At 36.7% G+C, this 27940-nt stretch overlaps 1 protein-coding gene across 4 annotated transcripts; it reads right to left on the bottom strand.

The window, feature by feature from the left end:
* Nucleotides 1–299: 299 nt before the first annotated feature.
* On the bottom strand, nt 300–26726 carry slc33a1 (solute carrier family 33 member 1). Of its 4 annotated transcripts, none has more exons than XM_051922421.1 (7): nt 26598–26726; nt 8797–9592; nt 4915–5105; nt 4630–4814; nt 3663–3780; nt 2063–2278; nt 300–1601 (listed from the first exon to the last, which is right to left on the bottom strand). In XM_051922421.1, the coding sequence occupies exons 2-7, from the start codon at nt 9548–9550 to the stop codon at nt 1434–1436; spliced, it is 1632 nt and encodes a 543-aa protein (XP_051778381.1). In that variant the 5' UTR covers nt 9551–9592; nt 26598–26726; the 3' UTR covers nt 300–1433. The 4 variants fall into 4 exon arrangements, with proteins under 4 accessions (XP_051778381.1, XP_051778382.1, XP_028650336.1 ...); XM_051922422.1 differs by lacking the exon at nt 26598–26726 and adding an exon at nt 20529–20662; XM_028794503.2 differs by lacking the exon at nt 26598–26726 and adding an exon at nt 12077–12266.
* Between the last annotated feature and the right edge of the window lie 1214 nt (nt 26727–27940).

Raw genomic sequence — 27940 nt, 5'->3', positions numbered from 1 at the left:
GTTTATTGGTTATACAAATATTTATTAAATATAAGATGCATTTATCTTTTTTATATCACATGTTGGGAATGTAGGTATAAAAGTTTGCTGCATGATTTACAGAATTCACTTTATACAAATGACATAATATAAGAGTACAGTCATAGTCTTCTATATTTTATACACCTACAGTCTCAGAATAACCAATGTACTTTGACCATTAAGTTGACTTTAATTTATATAATCTTTAAGTATCTTAAAATGTTATTTTTAAGATATGCTATAAAACAACATGAAAAAGAGTTCAAATTCTCGTTCAGTCTGATTTAAATATATTAAAATAGTACTCTTTTATTGCTTATTATAAAAAATTGTGTTAAAACACAAGAAAGCCATTAAAAGTTTACAGTATAGAAGCTAAAAACTTATGGTCGATAATTATAGCCATTTATAGTGTTCTATGTAAAGTTAATATTTTTGGTCTATTATGTTTAATGCAGGTAAACAATTTAACTGTCCATGTCGCAAAAGCTTAATGAAGTGACACATTCATGCAAAACAAAAATGTAACCTAAAAGAAAAAGCATGGTAAAAATACACTTACAGAAGCGGTAAAAATCACAACCAGTAAATTCAGGAATGTAACCTGTAAAACTTGTAAAATTAAATAAATATTACACTCTTGCCTCAAAAGCTTTCATAAAATTTTAATGAACAGATGATATCAACTTGATCAGAATACAAACAGGTTCATTTTATTCATATTACTTGTAGATGGGTATACTTTTACTTTCTAAAGCAATGCAAAAAAGTTTGGCAGATCTTGCCATTCACATTTGAAAAAAGAATATGCCGAGCTCCCAATTATACTATGAAAATGTATTAGTTTTAACCTTGACTAGAGTATAAGTAGGAACATTATGTGATCTATGAGGTCTGCTCAGGCCATCAGTCTTTATCACCTACAATTGAATGCCCTGGTGTGCAGTTATTGAAAGATATTACAAAGTAAGCAGCAGAGTGATAAAATTTCAACTTCATTATAAAATGAGACTTTAAAGGCACTTGCTCTGAAAAAGTCTGATGGATTGTACTTTACTAATGACCTAAGTATCATTACTGTAAACATATTCTTGATTTCATTATTCGATAACAAGTTTAATTCACTAAACACTGTAATGAGGCATCTTAATACTTTCAAGTACCATGTCTTCTTTTAATCAATTAATTTAAAGACAATTTAAAACTAGTACAGTGTAAGAAATATTTTAATCCAAACAGTACAGCTCCTCCAGATTACATAGACAAATGAAGAAAAATAGAAAAGCTTTTAAACTGTAATTTGTTTACAATGAAAAATTGAGAAGATCCTGCTTCACTATAGAACCTGGAATGGCTATACCAGGATTAAAGCTTGACTCATATCAAGCAAATCTTTATATATACATACAGTATTATTTGGTTATCCTGCACTGCCATGCAGACTGTTTCTCCTCCTGTAAGTGCCGCATTTTCTTCCCAAGCCAGAACCACCACACAAAGCCAATAATGATGCAGATTCCAGATTCCACATAATATCCATCTAAAGTGGTCAAACATGAGCCTCCGAGTTTTGTGCACAACTATTGAAGGAAACGACACAAAGTCAACCATATATAACCATAATAACCATATAAACAAATCTGTCTGTTTGAATATTTTGTTTCTCTGCATACAGGCAAGATTAACTGGCATTTCTAAATTAGCCGCTTATGTGTTAGAGTGGGTGTCTGTAGGTCTCCAGTGATGTACTGGTATCCATCTAGAGTTGTTTCCTATATTGAAACTAATGCTGCTGAGTGCATTGGAAAACAGATGGATTGATGGACGGTTCTGTAAAAATAGCGCCACCTCAACTATTTCACTAATATGAATAATTTACATCCTAACATGACACAAGCTAGACTGTTATTCATAGGTACAGTTAATGGCAATCCCAAATTTTGTGCAATTTGTAAAGCAGGATATTTCTCAAAATATAAATTCAAATGCATTCTAAAAATAAATATACAGCATGCATAAATAAAAGAATAATAATACTTACTGCTATTTCTTCTGAAGAACCACAACTTTGCCCTTCAGCCCCTATGCATTCTTTGACGGTGAGCGGATCTACCAGCCACAGTGCTAATGTAGAAGGCCAGTTACCACCCAAATTAGTTACAGTGTTCAAAAGAGTCATGTATGTTCCTCCAATTACGGGGTCACTAACTTTAGCATGGAAAGCCATAATAGCCACATACATGCTATACACAGCAACCTGTAGGGAAGATAAAATATGTACAATTTTTTAAAACTATCAAGTACATTCTGTGATAAAACGTAGACAAAGTGTTTCACATTACACCCAAAAAACCCTCAAAGCTTTCCAAATAAACACATTACAATGACTAATGTAAAATTTCTGTACTGTTTGATTTTGCTTAATACAAATAATAGATAAAGTCCAATACATGTAACTTAAAACTAATTTCACTAAATGTAAACATTTTAATCAGAACATGCAAGTATTTTGACATATTGACTCAATTATTTTACTTTATCCATCCATTTTCCAACCCGCTCAATCCGAACACAGGGTCACAGGGGTCGGCTGGAGCTAATCCCAGCCAACACAGGGCGCTAGGCAGGAAACAAACCCCGGGCAGGGTGCCAGCCCACCGCAGGGCGCACACACACACACACACACACACACACACTCTCACACACACACTCACCCCAAGCAAACACTAGGGACAATTTTGGATCACCAATGCACCTACCCTGCATGTCTTTGAACTGTGGGAGGAAACTGGAGCACCTGGAGGAAACCCATGCAGACATGGGGAGAACATGTAAACTCCACGCAGGGAGGACCCTGGGTCTCCTAACTGCGAGGCAGCAACGCTACCCACTGCGCCACCCTATTTTACTTTATATGTATATTATATCATTTTCAACAAGTACTACATATCTAATGATCCTATAAACTTGTAACAATGAATACAAATCTTAATTTTGGATAAACGAGTATTGTATTTGCCACAAAGTAATATGAAATGCATTAACAGATCTTACTGTGCTATAGACAACTGCTTTAGTAAATAATTAAGTTTGTTAATATTAAATTATGTAACACACATTACCCAGATACATATCTTAATAAAAAGTAATAAACTTTGTCATTGACTGTTAAAATGTTTTCCCCTAATATATGCTGTGAACACTATGTATACGCATATGGTTGCCTAACCTTGAACAAAGAAAAGAAAATCCCAAAGCTTTATTAAAAATGGGGGGTTTATTCAACTATAAATCACACACAAGGGTGAGGCAATCAGAGGGAGAAGATATAAAAAAATAAACAAAAACTAACTGTATTGGACCCATTTGGTCAGACTATGCAAACACTCCTCAGTGAGTTTTCATTTATTTAAATTCCCCCAGAGTTGACACATTTGTGGCAACAATTAAATTCATAAAATACAGTCCACCTGATGGGTGTTTTACCCACTGTGGGATCTCACTCGTCTCTGCCTTATTTTAAACGTGGCAAACCCTCGCAAGCAGGACAAACTGTCATAACATTCTGCTGAAAAAGACAAGATTAAGCAATGAGGAATAATTTTCTTTTGCTGGAAAACACAACTAATTACAACATTTACCTGATGTATCGCATAACTTAGAAGAACTACTAGATAGTAGTATGCTGGAAATCCTCCTTCTTGCTTTACATTTGGAGTCCACCAAACCAACAAAGCAAACTCAAGACCCATGAGTAACCTAAAAAGTAAGAAATATCTCTCATTTTTTATACATTGGTCCATTTTCTGGAGCTGGTTTATAAGTTACATGAATGTGGGAAGATTGTCCCGACCACAGAAGCATCATGAATATGTCAGGATGTTAACTAGAGCCCTTGAGCCATGGATGTAGCAGCTCTAACCTCTGCAACCCTAAGAGTTGTGATATAGTTTTATTATGTTGTGTTGATGAAGAAAGGGTGTGTCAGTTTTTATGTAAAATCTTCACCAGTGTTTACAGAGCATTCATGTGGGGATAACTACAGAATTGAGGTGTTACTCTTACAAGAATGCCCAGGCTGAGGCTGATTTATATAAAATCAAATTTGGTCATGAGAATAAAGTAATATTCAAAGGGTATTTCTGAATAATCACTAACACTTATACTTTATACACTAATACTTTTACTTTACTTATATTTTGAACTATACTAATTATGACATTAGTTACAAATATTAGAGTAAATGACAATAAAATTCCATGGCTTCATTGTAATAAAAGGTTTTACTGATATATGTGCACTTTGACTACCTCAGGTGGCTTAGTACATTAGTACAAAAAAGGATACCCGAGTGTCTTATTAAGAAAGAAGAAAATATATTGCAGAATGATTAATATGGGGAAATTTTGAGAAGGAAAATAAACATAGTCATAATGCCTGCATGTTGTCACTTTCACTTGTCTCTTTCTTAAGTATTCTATGTACCCTGTATTTTTGTTGTGCTTTTTCTGAGTAGGTACTGTTTGGTTTATTACCATAAGTAAATTTTAGTGCTTTATTTCCACATATTCTTCGATTCAATAAATAACTTCAAAGCATGTTACTCACCTAAAAGGAAAAGCTTTGTAAAAGATATCAAGTGGCCGAGGCCCAGCTGTATATTTGCTAATAATCAGCGGCAAAAGAATCTGCAATGGTACCATTGGCACAGCCAGCAAAGCCAGTTGTTCTTTAGGAACACCTTCTTCAACTAATTTAAGTCCAGTTACTGCATCTGCAGCAGAAAACCCAATCTGTTCATAGAGAGGAAAAGTCACTGTTAAAATTGAACAATAGGAAGCAAAAATATGATAAAATTAAAAAAAATATATTAAAGTAATAAATGGGCTTTACCTTTGCTGTAAGCAGCAAAAGGCAAAATGTCAAAACTGTTGGCATTTTGACAATTGAAAAGAGCAATTTATACGTTTCCATTACTCCCTGGGTTTCCTCTTTTGATTTTGAAAGTTTGCAGGTTTCTTTCTTTACTAGTGCAACTAGTGTTGTTGTGATCAAGAAAACAATCCCCCAGAAAAATAAGAAATCTAGAAAACACAAATGAAAGACATATTAAAAAAAACATAATAATGTCAGTCATGGCTGGCTTCAGAATATTAGCTAGTACAGTTATAATGTGAATATTAAACCATTACATTTTTCTTGCCACTTCCAAAAAGAAATCTTTGAAAGATTAGTCTTTTTTTAAAGTAGTAAAATCACAATGCATTTTACAAATTCTGGCATAAGACATATGCTGTAAATAAAACCTTTCCGAGATCTCAGGTACGTTTATTAGCATTGCTGACTAACTGGTCCAGTATCAAAAGTTCATATCCCAAGCCCAATCGCTTACTGTGTAGATTTTGCTTGTTCTTCCTGGGTCCCTCTCTGTGCACTCCTATTTCTCTTTTCAAAATGTGTGCATGTTAGGTAGTAATTCTAAATTTTCACTTGATTTTTAGTGTGAATGGGCACTGTGATGGACTAATATTCTGTCCAGAACTGGCTCCTGCTTTGCACCTAATGATGCCAAGATAGGTCCCCAGTACCCTTAATTGCATTTAGTAGGTTTGAGAATGCTATGTCATGTTTGTTTGTTTATAGTTATCTTCATTGTCTCTAAGTTGAAAGGAGGCTGGTGGGTTTTATTTTAAAAGCTATGAACCACATCACTAATGTATAGTTTAACTGATATTTTATACATCATCTGCTCACCTCTTCAAAGCAAACATACCAAAACATTTGTCTTATTACACAAAGCATCCTGGTTGAAACGACATCAAAAAAACAATGCAATTTAACAGAGTTCTGAAAGTAGTAGGAAAAGTATTTTGCAAGTAATATACTGAGCACCTATCATCTTGAGTACTGTAATCTCTGCAGATTTCTGTTTAACTAATGTGGTCTAAAGGGATGCTGAAGAAGATTGTGGTTGGAAGTGGCGACAGGATTGCAAAGAGTGGAGAAAAAGATTTGGGTGGCAACTGGTCAAAGAGGGTAAATCCAGAAAATGTCCGTTTAAACTGATCGATGATGAGGATGGGTTTTAATTAGGTTTTTTTTTTTTTTAATTTCAGTTCCCTTGCTTTTGACATTCAGAGTCCTTTCATGGTTATATGGTTAAAAAATACCGTTAGGAATAAGAGCCAGAACTAGCCTTTTAAGAAAATATGCCTTATGACAGAAGCATCTGGCTTCTAGTATGAAAATAGTTTCATAAGGCATACTTAATTAGAAGGCCAGTTTTGCTCTTATTCCTGACAGCATATTTTTAAGAAAATGAGAGTGCTTGTGGACGAGTTCTGCTCAGTCCTTTAACTTGCTTCTTGCTTATTCTTTTCTCAATCCTCTACTGAATTACCTCCTTTAACATTATGTGCCAAGAAATCTTCTGTTATTAGTTATTTTATTAAGTGTGCAGTACAGCATAATTAACTGGCTGCTGGTTATTAAAAAGTAACCAAGAAAGAACTCTATGTCAAAAGCAATGGAATGATATTTTAAAAAAAAGACACTAATTTAAACCCATCCTCATCATCGATAGTTTACATAGCCATTTTCTGGGTTTACCCACTTTGACCAGTTGCCTCCCAAATCTTTTACTCTATTCTCTGCAGTCCTGTCACCACCTTCGACCACCATCTTCTTCAGCATCCCACTGGGCCACATCCTCTCCTCATCCATCACAGTGCACCTCTTTCACGCAATTATCCACCATTTTCAATTCCACAGACCCATACCACCTGTTTCCCTCAGCATAGCACTTACTGCCTCAACACCAAGTTTCTCTCAATTTGGCGTTCATCTTCCTATCACTCCTGGATACTCAATATGTCCACCTGATCATTCTCATTTCCATTTTTTCTAACTTTGCTTCATTTTCTGCATTGCCATTCCCATAAAGCATAATACTCTTTGTTCAGCTTTCATAAATGTATCCCTTTCAATGCTAGAAAGGCTTCTTAAAAAGTTTCTTCATTTCCCCTAAAGCCCTTGGTATCGCTTCCACACATACACTTCCATCTGGACACAGCTTAGCAACTAAGTATCACAACTTACCTGCTTTCAAATGAACAACTATATCACCAATACCTAAATATATACTACTTATACTGGCAAACTGCATCCTTCTCACACAGTTTCCACAAATAAAAGGTCACATTTCCTGCTTGCAGACTATTTTTAATGCCACCACTACCACACATACTGCATGGCCATACACTCATCTTTTCAATGCCTTCTGGCCCTTTGCTTTTAACCTTGGTCTTTCCTACATTAGCATTTATTACCTTTGCTTCCATAATAGCTTTTAATTTCTCAATCTTCTCCATTAATTCTGCTTTGCCTTTAGCTATTAGTACATGATCTCTGATTTATAAGAGTTTCCAAGGGAATCTTTCACACATTTGTTTGGGTCGCCACTTCAATCAATACCACAAAAAACAAAGGACTCAGATCAGATCTCTGGCAGACACTAAACATCCATCCACATCTAACTTTTTCAGTGTGGACCTCACCACCACAGTCTGTCAAATGTCTGCTCCAGATCTAACAGTGCATAATGCAGCACAAAATCAAACTTACTTAATTTCTCTAATCTCCACATGATCCCCTATTCCAGGGGTGTCGAACTCTGGGCCTGGAGGGCCACGGTGGCTACAGGTTTTCATTCTAACCCTTTTCCTAATCAGCGAGTAGTTTTCACTGCTAATTAACTCATTTTCCCTTCATTTCAATAGCCCTGTTTTTAAGGATTCAGTCCTCTGAATTGATTTGTTTCTTCATTAAATGGCAGCCAAACAGAAATCACATGTGAAATGAGCCAACAGATGACCAGCTAAACTGGGATTTCAAACTCCAACCAATTTCACTCCAAACAGTCTCTTAACGAGAAGCTGATCCTTGCCGTTAATTAAGCCCATTATTTAATTCAATGGCTTGTTGCTGCTCTAATTCTGCCACAGCAGACATTTCCAAATCTGTTGATTTTTCATTTTTTTCTAAGAACACCAACAAAATATTTCGATGATCTGAGAGATCAACCTTACTGAGAACTTCACCTTTATTTATTTTCAGATATTGTGTTATGGGCAAAGGCGACCTGGTTATATGGTGGCTTGTTTGATGTCTCATTATTGTTTGGCTACTAATTAAGGAAAAAGAGACAATTAAGGGGCCTGAGTCAAGTTAATTAAAATTAAAGCAAAAGAAGCTAATTAGCAGTAAAAATGGCTCACTAATGAAGAAGATGGTTAGAATGAAAACATGCAGCCACTGTGGCCCTCGAGGACTGGAGTTCGACACCTGTGCCCTATTCCCTGCCCTAGCAGTCTCTCAACTGCCTTCATTACTTGCTCCAAAACCTGATAAGTCAATATGGCCCACTTTCCAATAGATCTCCTCTCCTTTGTAGCACAAAATTACACCTTTTTCTTTTGGAATAGCCCTTCACAAACAAACGTACTACAGAAGTCTGTCAAACATACAGCTTCAACTAGAAACTAATTAATATTGTGTGAAGTTTTTAAAAAAAAAAAAAAAAAAACTGCTGTTCAATCCAATAAAACTACAAGCTCCATTGCCACCAAGAACTGGGTTTTAATCAAGATTTTGGTTTACCATATCTCTGCCAGTATCTGTTAATAATCATTTATTAAAAGTACATATTTACTTATTTAATTGCATAATTCACAAAACATCTACTAAAAATAGTATTTTATTTGAAGGCAACTGTACCTGAGAGGGTAACAATCCCCTTTGCCTCTGGTTCAAAACGCAAATATTTGTTACAAAAATCAGCAGACTCAAGAGCCAAAAATAGTACATTGCCTAAAAAATATCCTGCAGTCTGACCAACCGAATTGCAAGTGGATGCATAGCCCACATTTTCCCTGGATAACATGGTTAAGGCCCAGCCATCTACAGCTATGTCTTGAGTAGCAGCCAAAAATTCAAAAATAAAAAATACCGCAGTAAGAACAACAATGTCAGGGCCCTTTTGTTCATTGCCCTCAAGTAATGAGTCTACTTTAAAAGACAGATACAGCATAAAGAGTCCTAAAAGATACTGGGTTGGCACAAGCCAGGATTTTCTTCTTCCAAATTTTTTAAAGTAAATAGCATCCACCAATGGTGCCCAAAGAAGTTTGAGGCTGAAAGGCCAAAACACAAAGCTGAAAAAAGCTTGATCAGTATAGCTGACATTTTTACTTTGTAAAATAAGGGGTATGCTCCCTGCCAAGCCTAATGGAATCCCCTGAAGTACATAAAGAAAAAGTAGTAAAGAGATATTTCCAAGTTCTCCTTTGAGGCCTTTGCAGGATCTGGGAACAGAATGCAAGATTTCATTGTCTGGGTCCTGCAGTAAATTGACCTTCTCCTGCTCTTCAAAACCTTGAACATTATTGCAGTTACTTGTCTTCATATCCAAAGAGACTGGGTGCTTGCGATGTCTTCCATTCTTGTGCAGAAAATTTTCGGGGATGTCCATGACAGAGATTTTAAGCAAAGCAGCCTTGTGCTATTAAGAATTCTGAAAAACAAAAGAAAATTTTGTAAGATTACTAGGTAAATCAAAATCATATGTATTTGTTGACATATTTTTATAGGGTCATTATTGTCATGTGTACAGAGAACAGTGAAATTCTTTCTTGCATATGCTAATCAACATGCTACAACTCTCTGGCACCATGATTGGTGAGTAGAACTACCTTACCTTGAAACTTCTGTTTTCTTCACCTGGAAAATCTCAGAATGTATTTGTCAAAATACTTCATATTAAAAAAAAAATAGCTCAAGCATCACAAGAAAACTTCCCTTACTTAATACAGAAGCTTACAATAGTGAACACTGTCCCAAGGTATTGACATGCACTTTTTACAACTAAAGCACAATTACGAAGGTGTGTGGACTGAATGATAGACTGTAAAAGAAACAGACTAACACTTTAGGTGCTTGAACACATGGCCCGTTGGTGTATATTTAGAATATTAGAGTAAGTGCTTTTACACCTTGGCTGATAAAGCTACTCAATTAGAAAATTGTCTTTACCCCCGCAAGTGAGCCCAACGACTTCACATGCAAATTTTTGCACATTTAATGAAATGGTTTACATTTCAAAAAAAAAAAAAAAAAAAAAAAAAGACCTGATCAAGTCCAAAAATGTAAAGCTGACCCAGACTCTCCAAAATATTATCCGTCTCAACCCAGACTCAAACTCCTAGCGCATAAGATAAGATCATGATGGCCTATGTACATAAAAGAACACAGGCCATCATGATCTTAACAAATACATTCTGTATATACCTTTCTCTTGTACGTCTCCTGTGTCCAAAAGCACAAAACCCAACTTACTATTGTTATCTGATGCAGCTAAAGGAACTTTAGAAAACATGGTTAAAAATTTAAGTATATACTACTATGAGCAAGTTAAAATAAAGTAATAATTTTAAAACCATGTCATATCAATTAATTCAAAATAAATACACATCTCCTTATAAACATATCGGTTCCACACATAATTTGTAAAATATATACTTTTCATGATACTTTTTCTCAATAGGAGTTAAAGGGCATTCTGGAGGGTGATTTGATTGAGTATTATCAAATATATCTGAAACTGATAAAATGTTACTGCACCACATGTATCCTAATGAACAAACCTCCAAGATCTGAAAAAAAATGTAATGCAAATAAAATGGTAGAATCCTATTCTGATCACTCACTACAAGTGGCATTTAATACAGAATTTATTTTGTACTATTAAAGGGACAATTAGCTAACTAAGGTCTTTAGTATGAAAATTTAAAGAATGAATATAATTATACCCAAACAGGAAGCAATATATTACATATACTGTATATATAATGTCTTTAAAGAGAAGTAATGCTTAAAACGTTAGTAACAATACAAAATTTAATGAAACCACAATCTCTACAGAGGTAAAATTACTAAAGTTTAGGACCGAGTAATGCTCCGCTTTATAACTTTTGAGTAAGTAAAGGTGTCTAAGAAAAGTTCACAGTACATTAGGAAAAAACTCGTGTGACATCTTATTGAACTCTCCACCAGCACTACCTACGTACAACAAGCATTACTTTCTTAGACACACAGTATTAGCAGGGTCATATGCATTAATTATTAAGCTTTTAAGAACCGTTATATTCTCTGGCAGTTCCCTTGGACTTTCAGATCGTGTTATCGTTTTGAAATAGACTAAATTAGAAGCGAGGATATAGAATGAAAGGTTGTACCTTGACGACAGAAAACCACATACTCTCACTTCATCGTCTGGAGAGATCATTTGCATGTAGCAAATCGACTTTTTCTTAATCTTCTTTTATTTGATAATCTTTTGATCACCGTTCGTAAGTACTCCTACGAAAACATTCGGTGCAGTAACGACTATGTCAACACACTTGACAGCCGCGGTAACACTCAACGTCCAAACGCTCACAGTAGTTCACTTCGGTGTGTAACATTCAAATGTGTCCCCGCCGGCTTCGGCTGACGTGTCCAAAGCGCTCAGAATCCTTCCGCTTTTCTTACAGAAAGGGCCCGCGTTTTGCTTGTGTCCTTTGTGATAGCCCGTCTTAAATTGGGCTAAAAGCCAGCTCTAGTATACAAGAAAAGGTGGCAGACAAGCTATTACTGTTACTGGGTGGCGATTATGAAATATACAATAAATTCCACAACGTAGGTATAGCGCAGGCGCAAACGTTCTTTCCACCTTCTTGGATGGAAAAATTAAAGCATTATTAACAATTTCAACATAGCAGTTTCTTTGTTGTAAATCACTCATTTGTTTAATTTTTCACGTTTTATTTGCCTGGCTGTATGCACTAGCTACTGCTTCGCTAATCACTATTAACTGAATGTTTTGATAGTAAAGTTGAATTGCCAAGTTAAGCGACACGTTTGTGGATAGCATTGACACGACATGTTCCGGAAGAAGACGGAATATAAATAAGACTGTGGGCGTCACTAAACGATCTCTTTAAAATACATATCCGCTTACCTTAGGAATGAAACGCCGGGATATGACATATTCTGGGGCCGAAATATTGGCCCTTCCCTCCGTAATCAACCTTCTCCAAGGAGCCCAAGCTTCATTCGGTCTGTAAGTCGTAAAGTAGTTGTTCAGGGAGATGTGGCGTGCAGTAGTTGATTAAATGCCCATAACCAAAATAGCACTTCTACGTACTTTGTATCGTTTTCAGTGCCGAGTCCCACGAGACAAGCAGCAATCTTTCAATAAGAGTTACATCACACTCATCGGTTATATAAATATTCGTAATGTATAAATAACTATGTCACATTATCAGGGTCGGTTTACTTCTGCTGTTATGTCGAGTCCATAAGCTGATTTTATATTTATCATTACGTACATGTACTGCATTTTGCTTTGTATTACTTTGTACTTGTATTGCTCATTAAAATACAGTAGCCAGATTAGCAGCGATCAGAACGTCTTAATTTTATATAGCGTCCACCAAGGCACCTTACAAACCAATACCACGGTTTAAAGTAAAACAAAATGCAGGAAAAAGCATTTTAAAAAGTCTACATAAAAGAATACATTAAAGGACAATATACGAAGGCACTTCCTGAAACTAACATCAGTACCAACAGTTGAGACAGTTTAAATTAGATATATACTCTTAGGGTCCATGAGTTTCAAAAGCACTGCTATGTGGCTACAGGTTTTGTTTTAACAAACGTCTGTTTTTCATTAGACTCCTAGCCTAATTAAACAAGCTGTTATTTCCCACTGCCTTGTGTTTCAGGATCAATGTATTATCTGGTAATTTTTTATTAGAATGTACCAAGTATTTTCTATATGAATAAGATCCCACGTTTTGGCTGTATAGCCTTCATCCACCAAACCAGAAGAATCCTATGCAGTCGAAATGTGTCTTTAATCTCGTTTCCTTTTCATCATGGGAATAACTTTTAACCTTTATTTTCCTTTGCTCATACAGCACAACATTAACTTTATTGTATGTATATTACATGTGGATCTTTTTTTTAAATTTCATTTAAAGATTTTTATCATCATGTTAATGTTTATTATGCTTTTCTAGATGTTCTGGTTATTTAGTCCATTATTTACTAATGAGCATGTTAGTGGGTCTGATGCTGAAATAGTTGCAGCCTTTCAGCATTCAGTGTCATTTGCCCTGGGCATCAATTATAAAATGTGCTTACTCTTTTGACACCATGCTTAAACCATTTCTTACACAACAATTTGGGATTTATATAACACAAACTTGCAGTGGAAATTGGCAAATTGGAAGTTCAACCATCCAAAAGTCCCATGCAGACTAGTGTGCTGAATTGGAGCCTACATTTCAGAAACCATCATGCAGAAATTACACAGTCCCTTTTCCATTAATGTTTTTAACATCCATAGGGTATTTGGCAATGGGCACATCTAAACTGGAACTGGCTGACTGGTAAGGAATCTTGCAGTAATCCTGGGGCATGCCATGCCAACTGTAAGAGATGGTATAATTAAGATGCTATCCAGGTGCATCCAAATTCCTTACAGTCAGGGTATAAAAAACCAAGGTGAAAACACAACTTTGCAGTGATTGCTGTATTTTCTAATGTTATCGGCCAATTGACTGCACGTTTTGCAAAAAATGAACCACAGAATGAATTTGCTTTTGTAAACAGAAATATCTTTCATTCAATTAAAATAAAACTATTATGTGATGATCAAATGTGTTTGACTAATGCTGGTGCAAGGTGGACCAGCTCAATCCATGATTCCTTTATTTTATCAAATAATAGTGTGGGATGCAGACTTCAGGGTCATGCTGTGTGTGATGGTTGGCTTCTTTGTAAGCAAGCTTAATAGATAGGATTGCAGTTAAGTTTAGTATTTTACAAAAAAACTTGTGTAATAGTGGGTACACTACAAGAGAGTAGGTATAAGGAAAGGCACTCCTGCACACAATTGGTGATAGAATGGACAAGGGGTTCATTAAAAAGTTCATGGGTAGAACACTTTTGTAAGATTTGCTGCATCAACTGCACAATATAGTGTAGAAATACGGACTTCCTCAGCTATCTAAGATAGGCCAAGCTGAGTACATGGATGTCCCTGTCCCTCAGGACATCTATGCATTGGCAATTCAAAAATGTTTGGATGTTGTACGTTGAATGTAAAGAGACTTGCATGTATTACAACATTGAAATTTACTTGGCAAAATGTTTTTGTTTTCTTGCAAGTTCAATAAGAATGAACTTAATATCTCACAGTTCTGCGCATAATACAGCCTGCATCAATTCATGCTATGTTTTCTTTTTGTGTCTGCTGCATTATGGCTCATTGCTATCACTGTCTCCACTCAGTTGCTGTCATATGTACCCAGTCTTGGTTTTTCTTTTATTTGAGACTCCTGTGGAGAGACCAGGAAAAGTACAGTATATTTTTGTGGTTCTCCACTTCAGTCAGTAATATCTCAAGATCACATTCACTGAAGTTTTGTTTCCTGTGTCCTTCCATAGTTAGTAGTAAAAATGTCACTGATGAACATGGCCAAATTTATATGTTGATTAGATAATAAATATTCAAAAATTGTATTTCTATGCCATATGTGGTTACTGATGGGAGGTGATGGGGAGTGGCTAAAAGAGGGTGCACAAGCACGTGGCTTTAAATTGATATGAGATTTATAAAGGAATTTGTTGTGGCACATGGTTTATAAAAAGTTTTATAAATCTGATTTTTTTGTCTGTATGTCATTTTTCCATTTCAACAGTAAAAAAATTTTTAGTAGGGAATCTAAGCAAAGTTTTATACATGAGATCCCCTGGAGTCTACTCTGCTCACTGTTAATTGCTATTATTAGACTACAGTTAACCTCCTTAGCATTATGTCTGAGCATGTAATGATCCACTTTACAGTGTTAAGCTCAAATAACTGTTGGAACAGTTTTCTGCTAATATCTAGTGGATAAAACAACACTATGCTGCAAAAATCATGAATAGTTTTATTCATTTTGCCACTGTAAGGTATCTGATCAGTATTCATGTGTCGGTTGGAGCCAAAACATAATGCCATATAAATGAGAAGATGTAAAGACAGTTTTAGAACAACCTGAAACTGAACTATTAGTAGAATAAATCGATAGTGATGACAATATCAATTGGTCATCATATATTGACAAGAATAGTGAAACTGGCGCTGTATGACCAAACTGCTGTTATATTCCTGTTGATTTTTTTTTTTTTTTTATAATTTTATTTATTTTATTGTAATCATTCATACAAATCAATCAATTTGTACAAAAACTAGGATTGAAAAACAAGTTGACCCCCACCCCTGAAAGAGAGAGCATGACCAACGGGGTAAAACTTAAGGCTTGTAAACATACCTAAATTGATGAGTTTAATAGGCCAATAGAGATGAATGGAGAAGAAAAAGAAATGCGGGAATAATTGCTTCCTCGATGCTTTAAGAGCTTATTCTAAAACTTTATTGATTATATCCTGCCAGGTTTTAAAAAAAGTCTGTACAGATCCTCTAACTGAATATTTGATTTTTTCCAATTTCAAATAGTATAAAACATTGGTTACCTATTGACTTAAAAGAGGAGAGTTAGGATTCTTCCAGTTTAGCAAAATAAGTCTGCGTGCCAAAAGTGTAGTGAATGCAATCTCAGTTTGTCTGAAAGGCACTTAAAATTTTTTGTCCAAAATGATGTTAATTTGGCGCAGGCCCAAAACATGTGACCCAGTGAGGCTTGGACTTCATTTCAGCATTTGCAGGTTGGATCTTGCCCTGGAAAAATTTTGGACAGTTTTTGAGTTGAATAATTGTATGCTTTGCGCATATGGAGCTCGAGTGAAGTCTCTGCATTGCTGCTTTCCACTCCCTTTCTGATATATTGATTAAGAGATCTTTTTCCCATTGTCCTCTTGGATCTTTGAAAGGGAGGGACTGTAAAATAATTTTATATATTGCAGAGATGGTGTCTAAGTCCTTGAAATGAGTAATATTTTTTCCAGCATGGACGAGGGTGCAAGATGAGGAAAACTGGGTAGGTTCTGTTTAACAAAGTTCCTAATTTGAAGATAGTGAAAGAAATGTGTAGCTGGAAAGTTAAATTTGGAATGTAATTGTTCATAGGATGCAAAGATGTTGTCTATATAAAGATCTCTGAGCAATTTAATCTCAGATTTTTTCCAGATATTAAAAACTGCATATGTTTGCGAGGGTTGAAAGAGGTGGTTCTCTTGCAGAGGTGCTACAGATAAAAGCTTCTCCATCTTAAAATGCTTTCTACATTGGTTCCATATTCTGAGTGAGTGAAACACAATTGGGTTATTAGTATATTGCCGATACTTTGCATTTATTGGGGCACAAAGCAGGGAATATAAAGAAGTACTGCAGGATTTTACTTCTATTGCGGACCAGGCCTGAGTATGTTCATCTATTTGTGTCCAGGTTTTTATGGCTTGTATGTTTGCTGCCAAGTAATAAAACTGAAAGTTAGGTAGAGCCATGCCACCTTCTGCCTTAGGTCGTTGTAGGGTTGCTCTTTGGATACGTGGATGTTTTGAGTTCCAAATAAATGATTTTATTGTTGAATCTAATTGCTTAAAAAATGATTTATTGATGTATATTGAAATGTTTTGAAATAAAAAAAGAAGCTTAGGAAGAATATTCATCTTAACAACGTTAATTCTTCCAGCTAGTGTGAGATGAAGGGTTGACCATCTATGCAAGTCTTGCTTAATTTTTTCCATACAGACAGCGAAATGTTGTTGATAAAGAGCTTTGTGTTTACTTGTGATGTTTACCCCTAGGTATTTAAACTGATCTGCAATGATAAAAATTAGGGTGTCTAATCTAATATTATATACTTGAGAAATTACTGGAAAGAGTACACTTTTATTCAGATTAATTCTGAGACCAGAGATCTTTTGAAATTCTGTAAGTGCTGTTAAGACTGCAGGCACAGAATTTGGTCCCTGAAGGTTCATTGTGGTGCAATTACGTGCGTGGCTAAAACACAAAATGATTGTGATCAAGTAGAAAGATGTTAGATCCCTAAGCACTGTTCACAATGCTGCGATGGTCTTTCATGTCAGTGGAAATGTTGAATTCACTTAGTCTGCACTGTAGTAGATAGATAGATAGATAGATAGATAGATAGATAGATAGATAGATAGATAGATAGATAGATAGCCACAATGGCCACATTGATTGTGCAGACCAGACACTGCCATGTTACTCTCTCATGCTCAAGCAACAGGAAAAATGTTATAGGAAAAGGGTGCAAAGAAACATGCTTTTACTGTCCCGATTTTAACATCGGGCTGTGCGTTGTTGACTGTTTCAGCACATGTCATATGAAGGACATGTACTAAATCTGCATCAACACAGCAGTGGATATACCTTACTTACTGTATTTATGTTGATGTTTTGATAGTTACATGTTTCTATTACATTTAATAAAAATTCAATACTTTTCACTAATTTTTCTGGTGGTAAACATAGCGCTAAGGAGGCTCCAGGAGAAAAAAAAACTATTATAAGGAGAGCAACAGCAGAGAATTAAGCACTTAAAGCAATAGTAAAAATACTAGTATTTGTACTTATAAATATGAAAGTCACACTGCTGTGCTTTTATGAATTAAGAATAAGAGAAGAGAAAAAATTCTACCTTATTAAATGAGATCAAGATTTTGAAACCAGTTGGAACAAAAACCTGCAGCTACATGAGGTTCTTATGACTGAGTCTGAAAATCACTGCGCTATAGCCAATTACATGTGGAAGAGAGTTTTCACTTGTGATTTGAATGTTACTATTAATGGGGTTTCACAAAGAGAGAAGAATACAAGAATAAACACTGGATTCTCTCTTATAACCTGCAACAGGTCTCTCAGAGTGTCTGATTTGACAGGAGTGAGTCTCGCTGCCTGTGAACTCAGTGACTGCTGTGTTGATACTCACAACTTAAAACAGCAAGATGTACTTTAAAAACAATGATTTAGATGTATGCAGAAATTTAAACAAATGTAAAACTTCTATTGCTTGACCTCATGGAATCAGTTTCAGCCCCACTGATATGAATAAAATTATGTCCTGCACTGCTAAGAATTAATCTGGGCTGCAGGAATGTTTGTCTACATGTTATGTTCAGAAATGCTAGAATATATCCTGCCCTCTGAAATATGAATTTTTATTCAGATAACCAGGTTCATTAAACACATGCTTGAATGAATGGTGGATGACTGTGTTTCTGTCATTCTACGAACTGAAATAACTTCTTGTAATAATATTTTATTTTTTGCACCACTTACTCTTTCCTGTCACTTCCAGAGGAATCAGTTTAGTTTTTTTAATGCTGTTTACAATGACTTGTCTCAGAGAGCCTTGCACAGAGAGTGAATATGCAGAATATCAAAGATTAGGAACTATGAAATAGGGAATAGGAGGCCCATATACTGCATTATTGAAGTTCTACCACCCACCATTACTAACCTTCAAAACTTTCTGCTCCCTCTGGTCTACAGAAGATGTTTGTTGAGTTGTGCAATTCTGTGTCTTGAACAGGTTAATTTTCTGTGACTCCACACTGGCTCAATGTCATCCCATTCAGTAATGGTTACTGCCTTGGCCCAATGCATGGATAAACTCCTATCCCTAATACACTTGAAATGAATAAATGAATGCAGATAATAGATGTATGTGTAATATAACAGTTGTGCTATGTTTCAGGTTAGCAGGAGGATGACTTGTACAGTTCTTTGGAGGCATTTGCTGCCACCATGTGGATAACATGATGACATAAGGAGGGCACCGACCTATTTGTGCAGTATTATTTGCAAGACTATCAGTCCTATACTATCAGCCTTTAAGTGTTTTGTAATATTATTAATTTAAGGATAATTGCCTAATATTTTAACTTGACTTGCTTGTATAACTATATTATGCAGTATGACATATGATAGTTAAAAAAATCAACTCATTTGTGAGTATTCACATTTAAGTTTGAGTAATAATATACTTGAATGTGGTTCAGACATATGCCTATGGTATTTAGGCAGAGCAGAGATATGACAGTGTGTTCATTTGGAGGATCTTACTGCTCACAGCATGTAGCATATGGCTGCCCATTTTTGGTAGACTTCATTCCAGGACATTTAAGATGGTAACCTCATTTCTTAAAGTATCTAGGGCAACTTATGTGTCACATCTAGATAATATTACATGCTGTTATTGATGGTTACACTTAGAAGAATATACTGTTACTCTTTCCAGTATATCTTTACAATCAATTGATACTGTACTCTTATCAGGGAAATTCTATGAAATGTGTATTAATCTATTAATCTGGATAATGCTTTTTTCTTTAGTGACTTTCAAATATGTGTTCTCCATTTAGAACACTTCCAAACTAAGGACTTGGGTAATATGGTGGGGTAGTGTTGGGGGCTACACTGAGAGACTTGTGAGTAATAGTCCAAATCCTTATTCATTAGGCCATGACCTGCATTATATAGTATTTCTATAGCAAGTACTGTTAAAATGCATTTCTGCATCCCAAAACAGAATGTTTAGATATACAACTGGAGTATGTAGATATTGTGAATTACATGGGCAACTTTACTTCCTAAAAAGAAAAAAAAATCCTAGAGCAGAAGCCTATGGGCCAAAGAGTGTTATAACTTCGTAGTGGTGAAAGTTTTAATAGTGTTGAGCTGTGTATTCCAGTTCTATTCATAACCTTTTGCTCATGCAACTTAGCGTTCAAAAATAGATTTTGCACAGCGTTAGCTATAATTCATAATATGCTTCTGAGCCAACGATGAGGAAATTAACTGTAAGAAGTGTTTCTAGTGTTATATACTTAAAAAACACATTCAGAATGATTTGATGTTTAACGGAATAAGTAAAATATTGGGCTGAGTTTAGAGCAGCCAGGATTCACCCACTCCTGTATCTACAGTACTTCTCCTATTTAGGGCTGGGGGATCCAGATTTTGTTCTTACAGTGCAGGCACATGGCAAAAGCTCACTAGTAGGGTCCCCAGTTGTTCACGGAGCACATTCAGCCAGTCAGGGAAGACTGTAATGAGGATGTGGTGATTGGTTTTATCCTTCATTGTTATACAGACAACAAGACTGTTACTCTGTGCACCATCTTTAAACTGTTACTTTAGTTGTTGTTTTTTGTGCAATATTTACTTCTTGTGTAAAATGGGGTCATAGGTGCATAGGGCATTAGATGAACTATGAACCCTTATTGTAGTCTTGGTTGTTTACAGCTTTGATCTGTAATGAATTACACTAGGTCAGCAAATAAATGGATATTCAGTGCTGTGTTAACTATCCCTCTATTTTGAAACCTGCTTACCTAGTACACTGCTGCAGAGGGACCTTTGCCAGTACATCACCAGGCCTAATTACACAAACACACAAAATGGGTTAAATCAGATTTGTCATTACCTTTATAGATTTGTCTTTGGGTTTGGAGGAAAACAAACAGAGTATCACAGGAAATTGCAGAGAGACAGTACATATTCCACAAATGCTGTTTCTGGGTTGGCATTTGAACCCGTGGCTCTGGTACTGTGTGGCAGCAGTCCTAACCACTACACCACCATACCTTCCCCAAAATAAGGACATAGAAACATCATAAAATAAGAAATTTTACACACAAGAGAAAAGCCACTCAGTCCAGTAAGCTTGTTTGTTTAGCTAATAATTAATCTGTCCAAATATATCATTCAGTTACTTCTTAAAGGTTGTCAAGGTTTCTGCTTCAACTACCTGGCTAAGTAATTTGTTCCAGATTCTCACGACTCTTTGTATAAAGGAGTGCTTTCTGGCTTTAGTCCTAAATGCCATTTCCTTTAATTTGTTTTAGTGACCTCAAGTGTTTAATTCACCATTAAGTTGAAAAACTTTTGTTGGGTCTACTCTATCAATACCTTTGAAAATTTTAAAAACCTGTATTATGTCCCCACACAGTTTCCTCAGCTTCATACTAAACAAGTTTAATTCTCTGAGTCTGTCAAGAGTACAACGTGTGGCCTTTAGTCCTGGGATGTACCTAGTTGCGCTCTTCTGCATGGTTTCAAATGCACCCTTTAAACTGCACAGAGAAAAAAGTATAACCTGCGTCACCTCCATGTCTTCTTATTGGGGTAATTATAAAAAACACAGCACCTGCATTTGATGTAACCAATGTAAAACTAACCAGGAAAGCAAAGTGCACAAGCAGTAGAGTCCACATGTATAAGACAACACATTTGGTTACTGAACCAAAGGGTTCACCGATCTTAACCCACAGCAGACCTATTTTGTGCAAGCAAGAAAGGATCACTGTGTGTGATCTTGAAAGACTGTAACTGCAGTATATAGTAAAGTGTAACTAAGCCAAGAGACCTGGATAATGGAACACAAAGAGAGCCCTGTGCCATGTGTGTCAATGAAAAATCTCTTTGTAATAGAGATAGTAATGTGATTTTGCAATGAAACTCTCCAATTTACTGTGCCGCCATGAAAATCAATGACTCTGTCTCTCTCTACAGTTTTATATAGTACCATTTCCCAGTCTGGAGTGACACAGTGGCTAGTGTTGCCACCTCATTGCTCCTGTGCTCTGGGTTTGAATTTCACAGTGCCCATGTGTGAAGTTATGTGTCTGTGTGGGTCTTACATGGGTTGTCCTCCCAGAAGCCCATATATATGCTTTTTACTCTAATAGGTGATTTTGAAATTTCCCTGAGGAAGTGTGCATGAGTGGGCCCTGTGATGGACTGGTACTATATCAAGGTTTGGATCCTGCCTTGCTCCTGATGTTGCCAGGATAAGTTTGGATACCCCAATTCTCTGAATTTAATTAATAATTTGTGAGAATATTACTATGTTAGTTACTAGGTTACCTATTCAAAACAATCCTTACAATTCAAAAACTACAATACAAACATGTGATATCACGAGTTATATTATAACACAAAATAAAGGTATATGCTCATACACTGTAGTGAGTATGCAAATGTCATGCACACATACAAAAAAAAACAAACAAATGTTGTATTTGCCAAGTTTTCACATGAATCTCTCATGTTTTCTGTGTTTTGACTGAATAGCTCCCTTGAGACAGAAACAATTAATAAGGATAAAAGAACAAGAATGTTTAAACAACACACAAACAGTGATCGAATTAGAATTCATAGCTAGTCTCTTGGAGCTGCCTTTGTATATTAGATCCACCCATTCATTCATTTACTGCACCAGCTTAAAATCATGGGAGGCCAACATTTCTGTCAATAGCACTAACACAAGGCAGGAACTGACCTTGTAGATGATAGAAACACACACTCTGCTAAACTGGGCTGATTTGAAGTTACCAACAAAACTAAGTAGCAAATATTTAGAATCACCTGGAGAAACTCATTGCAAACAAAGGGACAAAAGACAAACTACACAGTGTTTGCATGAGGGGATCCGGGGAGCTGTTAGAAGGTAGTACCCTCAATGTTACCATTTTGCCATAACATGATATAATATATAACACAAGGGAATTCCACTCTGTCCTTTGTAACAGGGCGCTATATTGCACCCGACTTGACATAGACTGACACTAAGGCACGTGTATAAAATAAAGTTTTATTTTTCTTCACCTGTGGGTCACGTATTCCCCATAATCCCCACAGGCACAACACATTCCCAAAAAGCACAAAACCACCAACACAAAACACTCGCTTCTGGTGCCACCACCACTGCTCCTGTCAGGCTTCGTCCTCCTCCTCCCAACTCTGGCCACTGAGTGGTGGTTGCTGGCCCCTTTTATAGCCCACCCGGAAGTGCTCCAGGAGCTTGATAACCTGGTTCCGGTTGCACTCCCAGGGGGCTGAAGACTCGTCCAGCTGGGCTCAGGGACCCATACAGCACTACCTGGCGGGCACCCCAGATCCCAACAGGGCTGTGGAGAACTTTATCTCCCATGGAGCCCTGCGGGAAACTGAGGCACCACCATCAGCCAGGGAGGCTGCCACCAAGTGTCCCGGGGGAGGTATTGAGCTGCCCATGGTTGCTCCCCCAGAACATACACAGAAGGAGCATCCCAGCCGGGCATGGGACCCGGCCGTCCGCCACACCTTCCTTGAGCCCAGTTATGTTGAGACTTTCTCAATGCTTACAGTCTTGAATTAAAGCAGAGCTAGATAATTGCGGTGGGTTGGCACCCTGCCCAGGATTGGTTCCCTGCCTTGTGCCCTGTGTTGGCTGGGATTGGCTCCAGCAGACCCCCGTGACCCTGTGTTCGGATTCAGCGGGTTGGAAAATGGATGGATGGATAGATAATTGAGGGGGTGATAGATAGATAGATAGATAGATAGATAGATAGATAGATAGATAGATAGATAGATAGATAGATAGATAGATAGATAGATAGATAGATAGATAGATAGAACAAACTTTATTAGATAAAATTAAATTAGACAGCAGGGTGGTGCAGGGGTTACATTTTCTGGCTTAATGGTCCAGAGTCTAAAGTTTGACTCTAGCTCCACATCCTGTTTGTATGGGGTTTTCATGCTATTCTTATGAAAGACTGCATTTCTTTATGTAATCCAGTTTTCTAATAACAACATGCACATTAGGTAAATTGGCTCAGTATGAGTGTGAGTGTATGCATGGATATAACATACAATACAATACAATACAATACAGTTTATTTTTGTATAGCCCAAAATCACACAGGAAGTGCCGCAATGGGCTTTAACAGGCCCTGCCTCTTGACAGCCCCCCAGCCTTGACTCTCTAAGAAGACAAGGAAAAACTCCCAAAAAAACCTTGTAGGGAAAAAATGGAAGAAACCTTGGGAAAGGCAGTTCAAAGAGAGACCCCTTTCCAGGTAGGTTGGGCGTGCAGTGGGTGTCAAAAGAAGGGGGTCAATACAATACAATGCAGTACACAGAACAGAACAATTTCTCAATATAGTAAGAAATAAGAAATATAAATTTTAGAAGTACAGAGCAGAATTTAACAATAGATGATATATCCCATAATAAGATTTGGATTTGTGTAGAGTCCTGGAGACCTCATCATTCAAGCTGCCTCCCCCATTTGGCCATTCCACGTCTGAAACAGTGCTGGGCCACCCATCCGATGAAAGGACCCCTCTTTCCCACGATTCCTGCGATCCTCCATCTGGGATGACTTTTCCTTAGGCAGGCAAAACAACTTGGCAGGTGGGCCATGGCACCAAGTGCCACATTTGAGTACCGAGAAGAAAAACAGAATGATGAAACATGTAATGAGCATTTTACACAGTAGATAGTTTTTGCCTTTTTCCTGATGCTGCTGGGTTTGATAGTACATGAATGAGTAGACTGTGTGTTACACACACCTATATATATTGGAGGGGTACTTTTCAGGAGCCCCAACCCCAATAATGTGGCCAGACACCAAGTAAAGTCAAATCAAAAATAGATTTATTGAGGTTGAGTAGAATCATACTAACATATAGTAAACAGAAAGGTAAAAGCAACTTGTATAACTGGAAACCAGCCCCACTCTGGCTTAATTAAGACACAGTGCTGCAACCTTCTTGATTTTACCTCACCCCTTAACTCTTCCTTTACCCTTTATCCCGTCATGATCCAATCCAACCCAATCCAGGTGAATCTATGCCTCTTCTCCCCACCCAACTCCAAGATAACTGGCAGTGCAAACAGAACTTTGTTTAAAGGATGCCCCAAGAGCACATCTGAGGTCACACCTTATTCACCATCAAGTGGTTCTGGGTCATACTTAGACCCTTGGGAGGCATTCAGCTGCCTTCTTAAAGAGTCAAACAGGCCATATATACAAGACCGCAGGTACACCCTCCTGCTGTGTCCAAGTGGATGGGTGGGTGGATGGATAAACTGCTGGCTCCTTACACTCCTGCAGCAACTTTTATGCTTAACCTTCCATCCAGGCAGTAGTCCAGTCCAACTCATGGGTAGTTCCCTGGACCCCTGGTCATCCAAACTCCTGGACAGAAGAGAAACCCTGCATTGTCCAACGCCCCCAACACACCATGCTGTCCAATTATATATATTATATATATACACACGCACAAATACACACATAAACTTAAATATATATACAGTACTGTATATATTTATATACACAAGCACAAATGCACACTCACACATATGTGGAGTTTCTTAAAGGGGAACAGTGTATGAACGCAAGACCATGCGATTGAGAAGAAGGAAACTCTGAACCAGAAAAATCGGTTTCTTCACAGTATACGGCTAGTAATCAATACGATTAAACTGTAACCTACTGATAGAAAAAACATGCTTTCACAAGTAGGGTAAACAAAAGGATTTGCAATAATTTTCAGTGATAAAACCATTGGGGCTTAGCTTTTATCAGTGTTTTACTGCTGTCTCATTAAAATACATCTAGAACAGTTCTTTTTTTACGATTTTACATTTTATCAAAGCAGTACAAAGGCAATTCCTTTGAGTACATGGCTAATTCAGCTCAGCGCACAAATTTTTTTGCTTCTGTTCTTAAATATGGAAAGCTTTTTAAACCTTTGCTTAAAATAATAGGTTCTTGTTTGTTGCCCATAAGACTGACCATAGATAATGCTTTGCAAATGGATTGCCAATTACACATTTAATGCTAAAATTACATTATTGGCCATGTGTCTTGAATTAAAATTTCTGAAGCATGTGACAATTGTTTGAAATTCTTTCCTAGCACTGACATGTCATTACTTATCTAAGTTGTATCCCTAAAGCTAAGGAAAAGACAAATTATTTTATTGTAATAAAATATGCTTAAAGTCACACAGAAGCTTTAATCTTAAACCTATCAGCAGGTAGACTTTGGTTAATTACAAATTCTTTGATTGCCTGTGTAAAAATCACTTTTACTATGTGGAAGAATACTGAGAAAATCTCAAGCTGATTCCAAGTCCTCAAAACACTATGCAGATGGTAGCATGATGGCACAGTAAGTCATTAATGCTGTTGTGTTCAAATTCCAGTGTGTTTGGCTGAAGTACTGGGCTTAGGTACTATTTCCGTGAAGTCTGCATGTTTTCCCTGTAACTACATGGGTTTTCCTCCCACATTCCAAACACATGTGCTACTCTAAGTGGACAGAGTGTGAGTGTCGACAGCCAGCATGGGCACCAGCTCTCCATAAACCTGACCTAAATAAGCACTTTGGTAATGGATGGTTATACTGCACAGGAAGTAAAATAGCATCTTTCAGGGCAATAAGAACTTTACATGCAGCACCATTTTCAACATGTCTCTACAACTGGAGTAAAAGATGATCAAATTGATAAAACATTTGACTCAATGTACAAAGATGTATGTCTAGAATAATAACTAATAATAGTTACATTATTTAATTAGCGTTATTTTTTAAGTCTCATTCAAAGTTTTTACAATCTAAATGTGAATTTAAACACTTGTTTTCCTTTATTTAAAGCAATATATTCCACTAATAGATTTCAATGTGAAAATGAAAACAAGTCAGTCCCTTAAGATTTACCTGAATTCAAGCCGGAGGAGCCTTTTATATTTAGGTGCAATCGGTCTTCTTCTTGTGCATGCATGCTACTTACAGCATGGGACAAGTCTTCTGTTGAAAAGCACTTCATAATTGCAGCTGGCCAATGATAAAGATCGCCACAGAAGGTTCTCAGCAACAGCCTTCAGAAGAACTCACATTGACAGACAGTCTGTTTACACTCACTCAGCTTGGTATCCATTACAGTTTGCCCAAAAGCTGGCAGGCTGATACTCGAATTGCACTGTGATGTGCTCTTTATATGTATATGACTAAGTGGACTTATGTTACAGTTGGGCCATGCTTGTTTACTATTACTAGCTAGGTTAACTATTTCAGTCAAACTCTTTTAAGCAATAATACAACATATACTTTCAGGAAATTAGAGATACAGTCCTAGTGTGTTTTGATTTTTCATTTCAAATTAAGATTATTCTGGAACTACTCACATTTTATTTTAAATCAGTTTGGATATGTTTAATATTCATAATATGTTTTATATTCTAAAACTATGATGACTTAAAAAAAGTTCTGTAGGTATACAGATAGAATATGTCTGTACCAAACCATGAGTTTTGTTCTGTGAAAATGCATAAATCTGTGGACTTCCTAATTTTTACATTAAAATGTGATACCATTATTATTTATATTTTCGAAGCACTTAATCCATTACATGGTTACTGGAAGGATTGGGTGCAAGACAAACCAACCTTAGATTTGATACCAGTCTACCACAGGATACATTCACAAACAAACCAAACTCTATCCATTTATTGAATCTGCTTAATTCGATGATGGGCTCAAAGAAATCCCACCTACCCAAACCATTGGAATCTCTCCAAGTGCACAGAATATACTGGCACAGAAAAGGGTGCTAATCCAGGATACTATTATTTACTAGGGGGCTCCGCCCCCTGCTCGCTTCGCTCGCCAACCCCTGGTGTTGTGAAATTACAAAGAGCGTGATGTATGAATGAGATATAGCATAGTGTGAAGGTGTAGATGACGCATATAGGAAGCAAATAAAGTTGTCCATGTCCAAAAACGGGCTCAGAGAGGTAGATGCCAACTTTGTCCATGGTTTGTCCTTGTGATTTGTTGATGGTCATGGCAAAGGCAGGTTTAATGGGGAACTGTCGCCGTTTAAGTGTAAAAGGTAATTCCAGGTCAGAACTTGTAAGGTCAATTCTAGGAATTAGAACAGTATTGTTAGCATGTGATCCTGTAAGAAGTTTTGCTTCAATAACATTGTGTGGCATGGTGTTGACGACTAAACGTGTACCATTGCATAAACCCTGTTTAGTGTTAAGGTTTCTTAATAGCAT

Source organism: Erpetoichthys calabaricus, chromosome 2 (genome assembly GCF_900747795.2).
Source record: "Erpetoichthys calabaricus chromosome 2, fErpCal1.3, whole genome shotgun sequence".
Taxonomy (NCBI): Eukaryota; Metazoa; Chordata; class Cladistia; order Polypteriformes; family Polypteridae; genus Erpetoichthys; species Erpetoichthys calabaricus.
The sequence above is the reverse complement of the archived record's forward strand: the minus strand, read 5'-3'. Positions and strand labels throughout refer to the sequence as shown.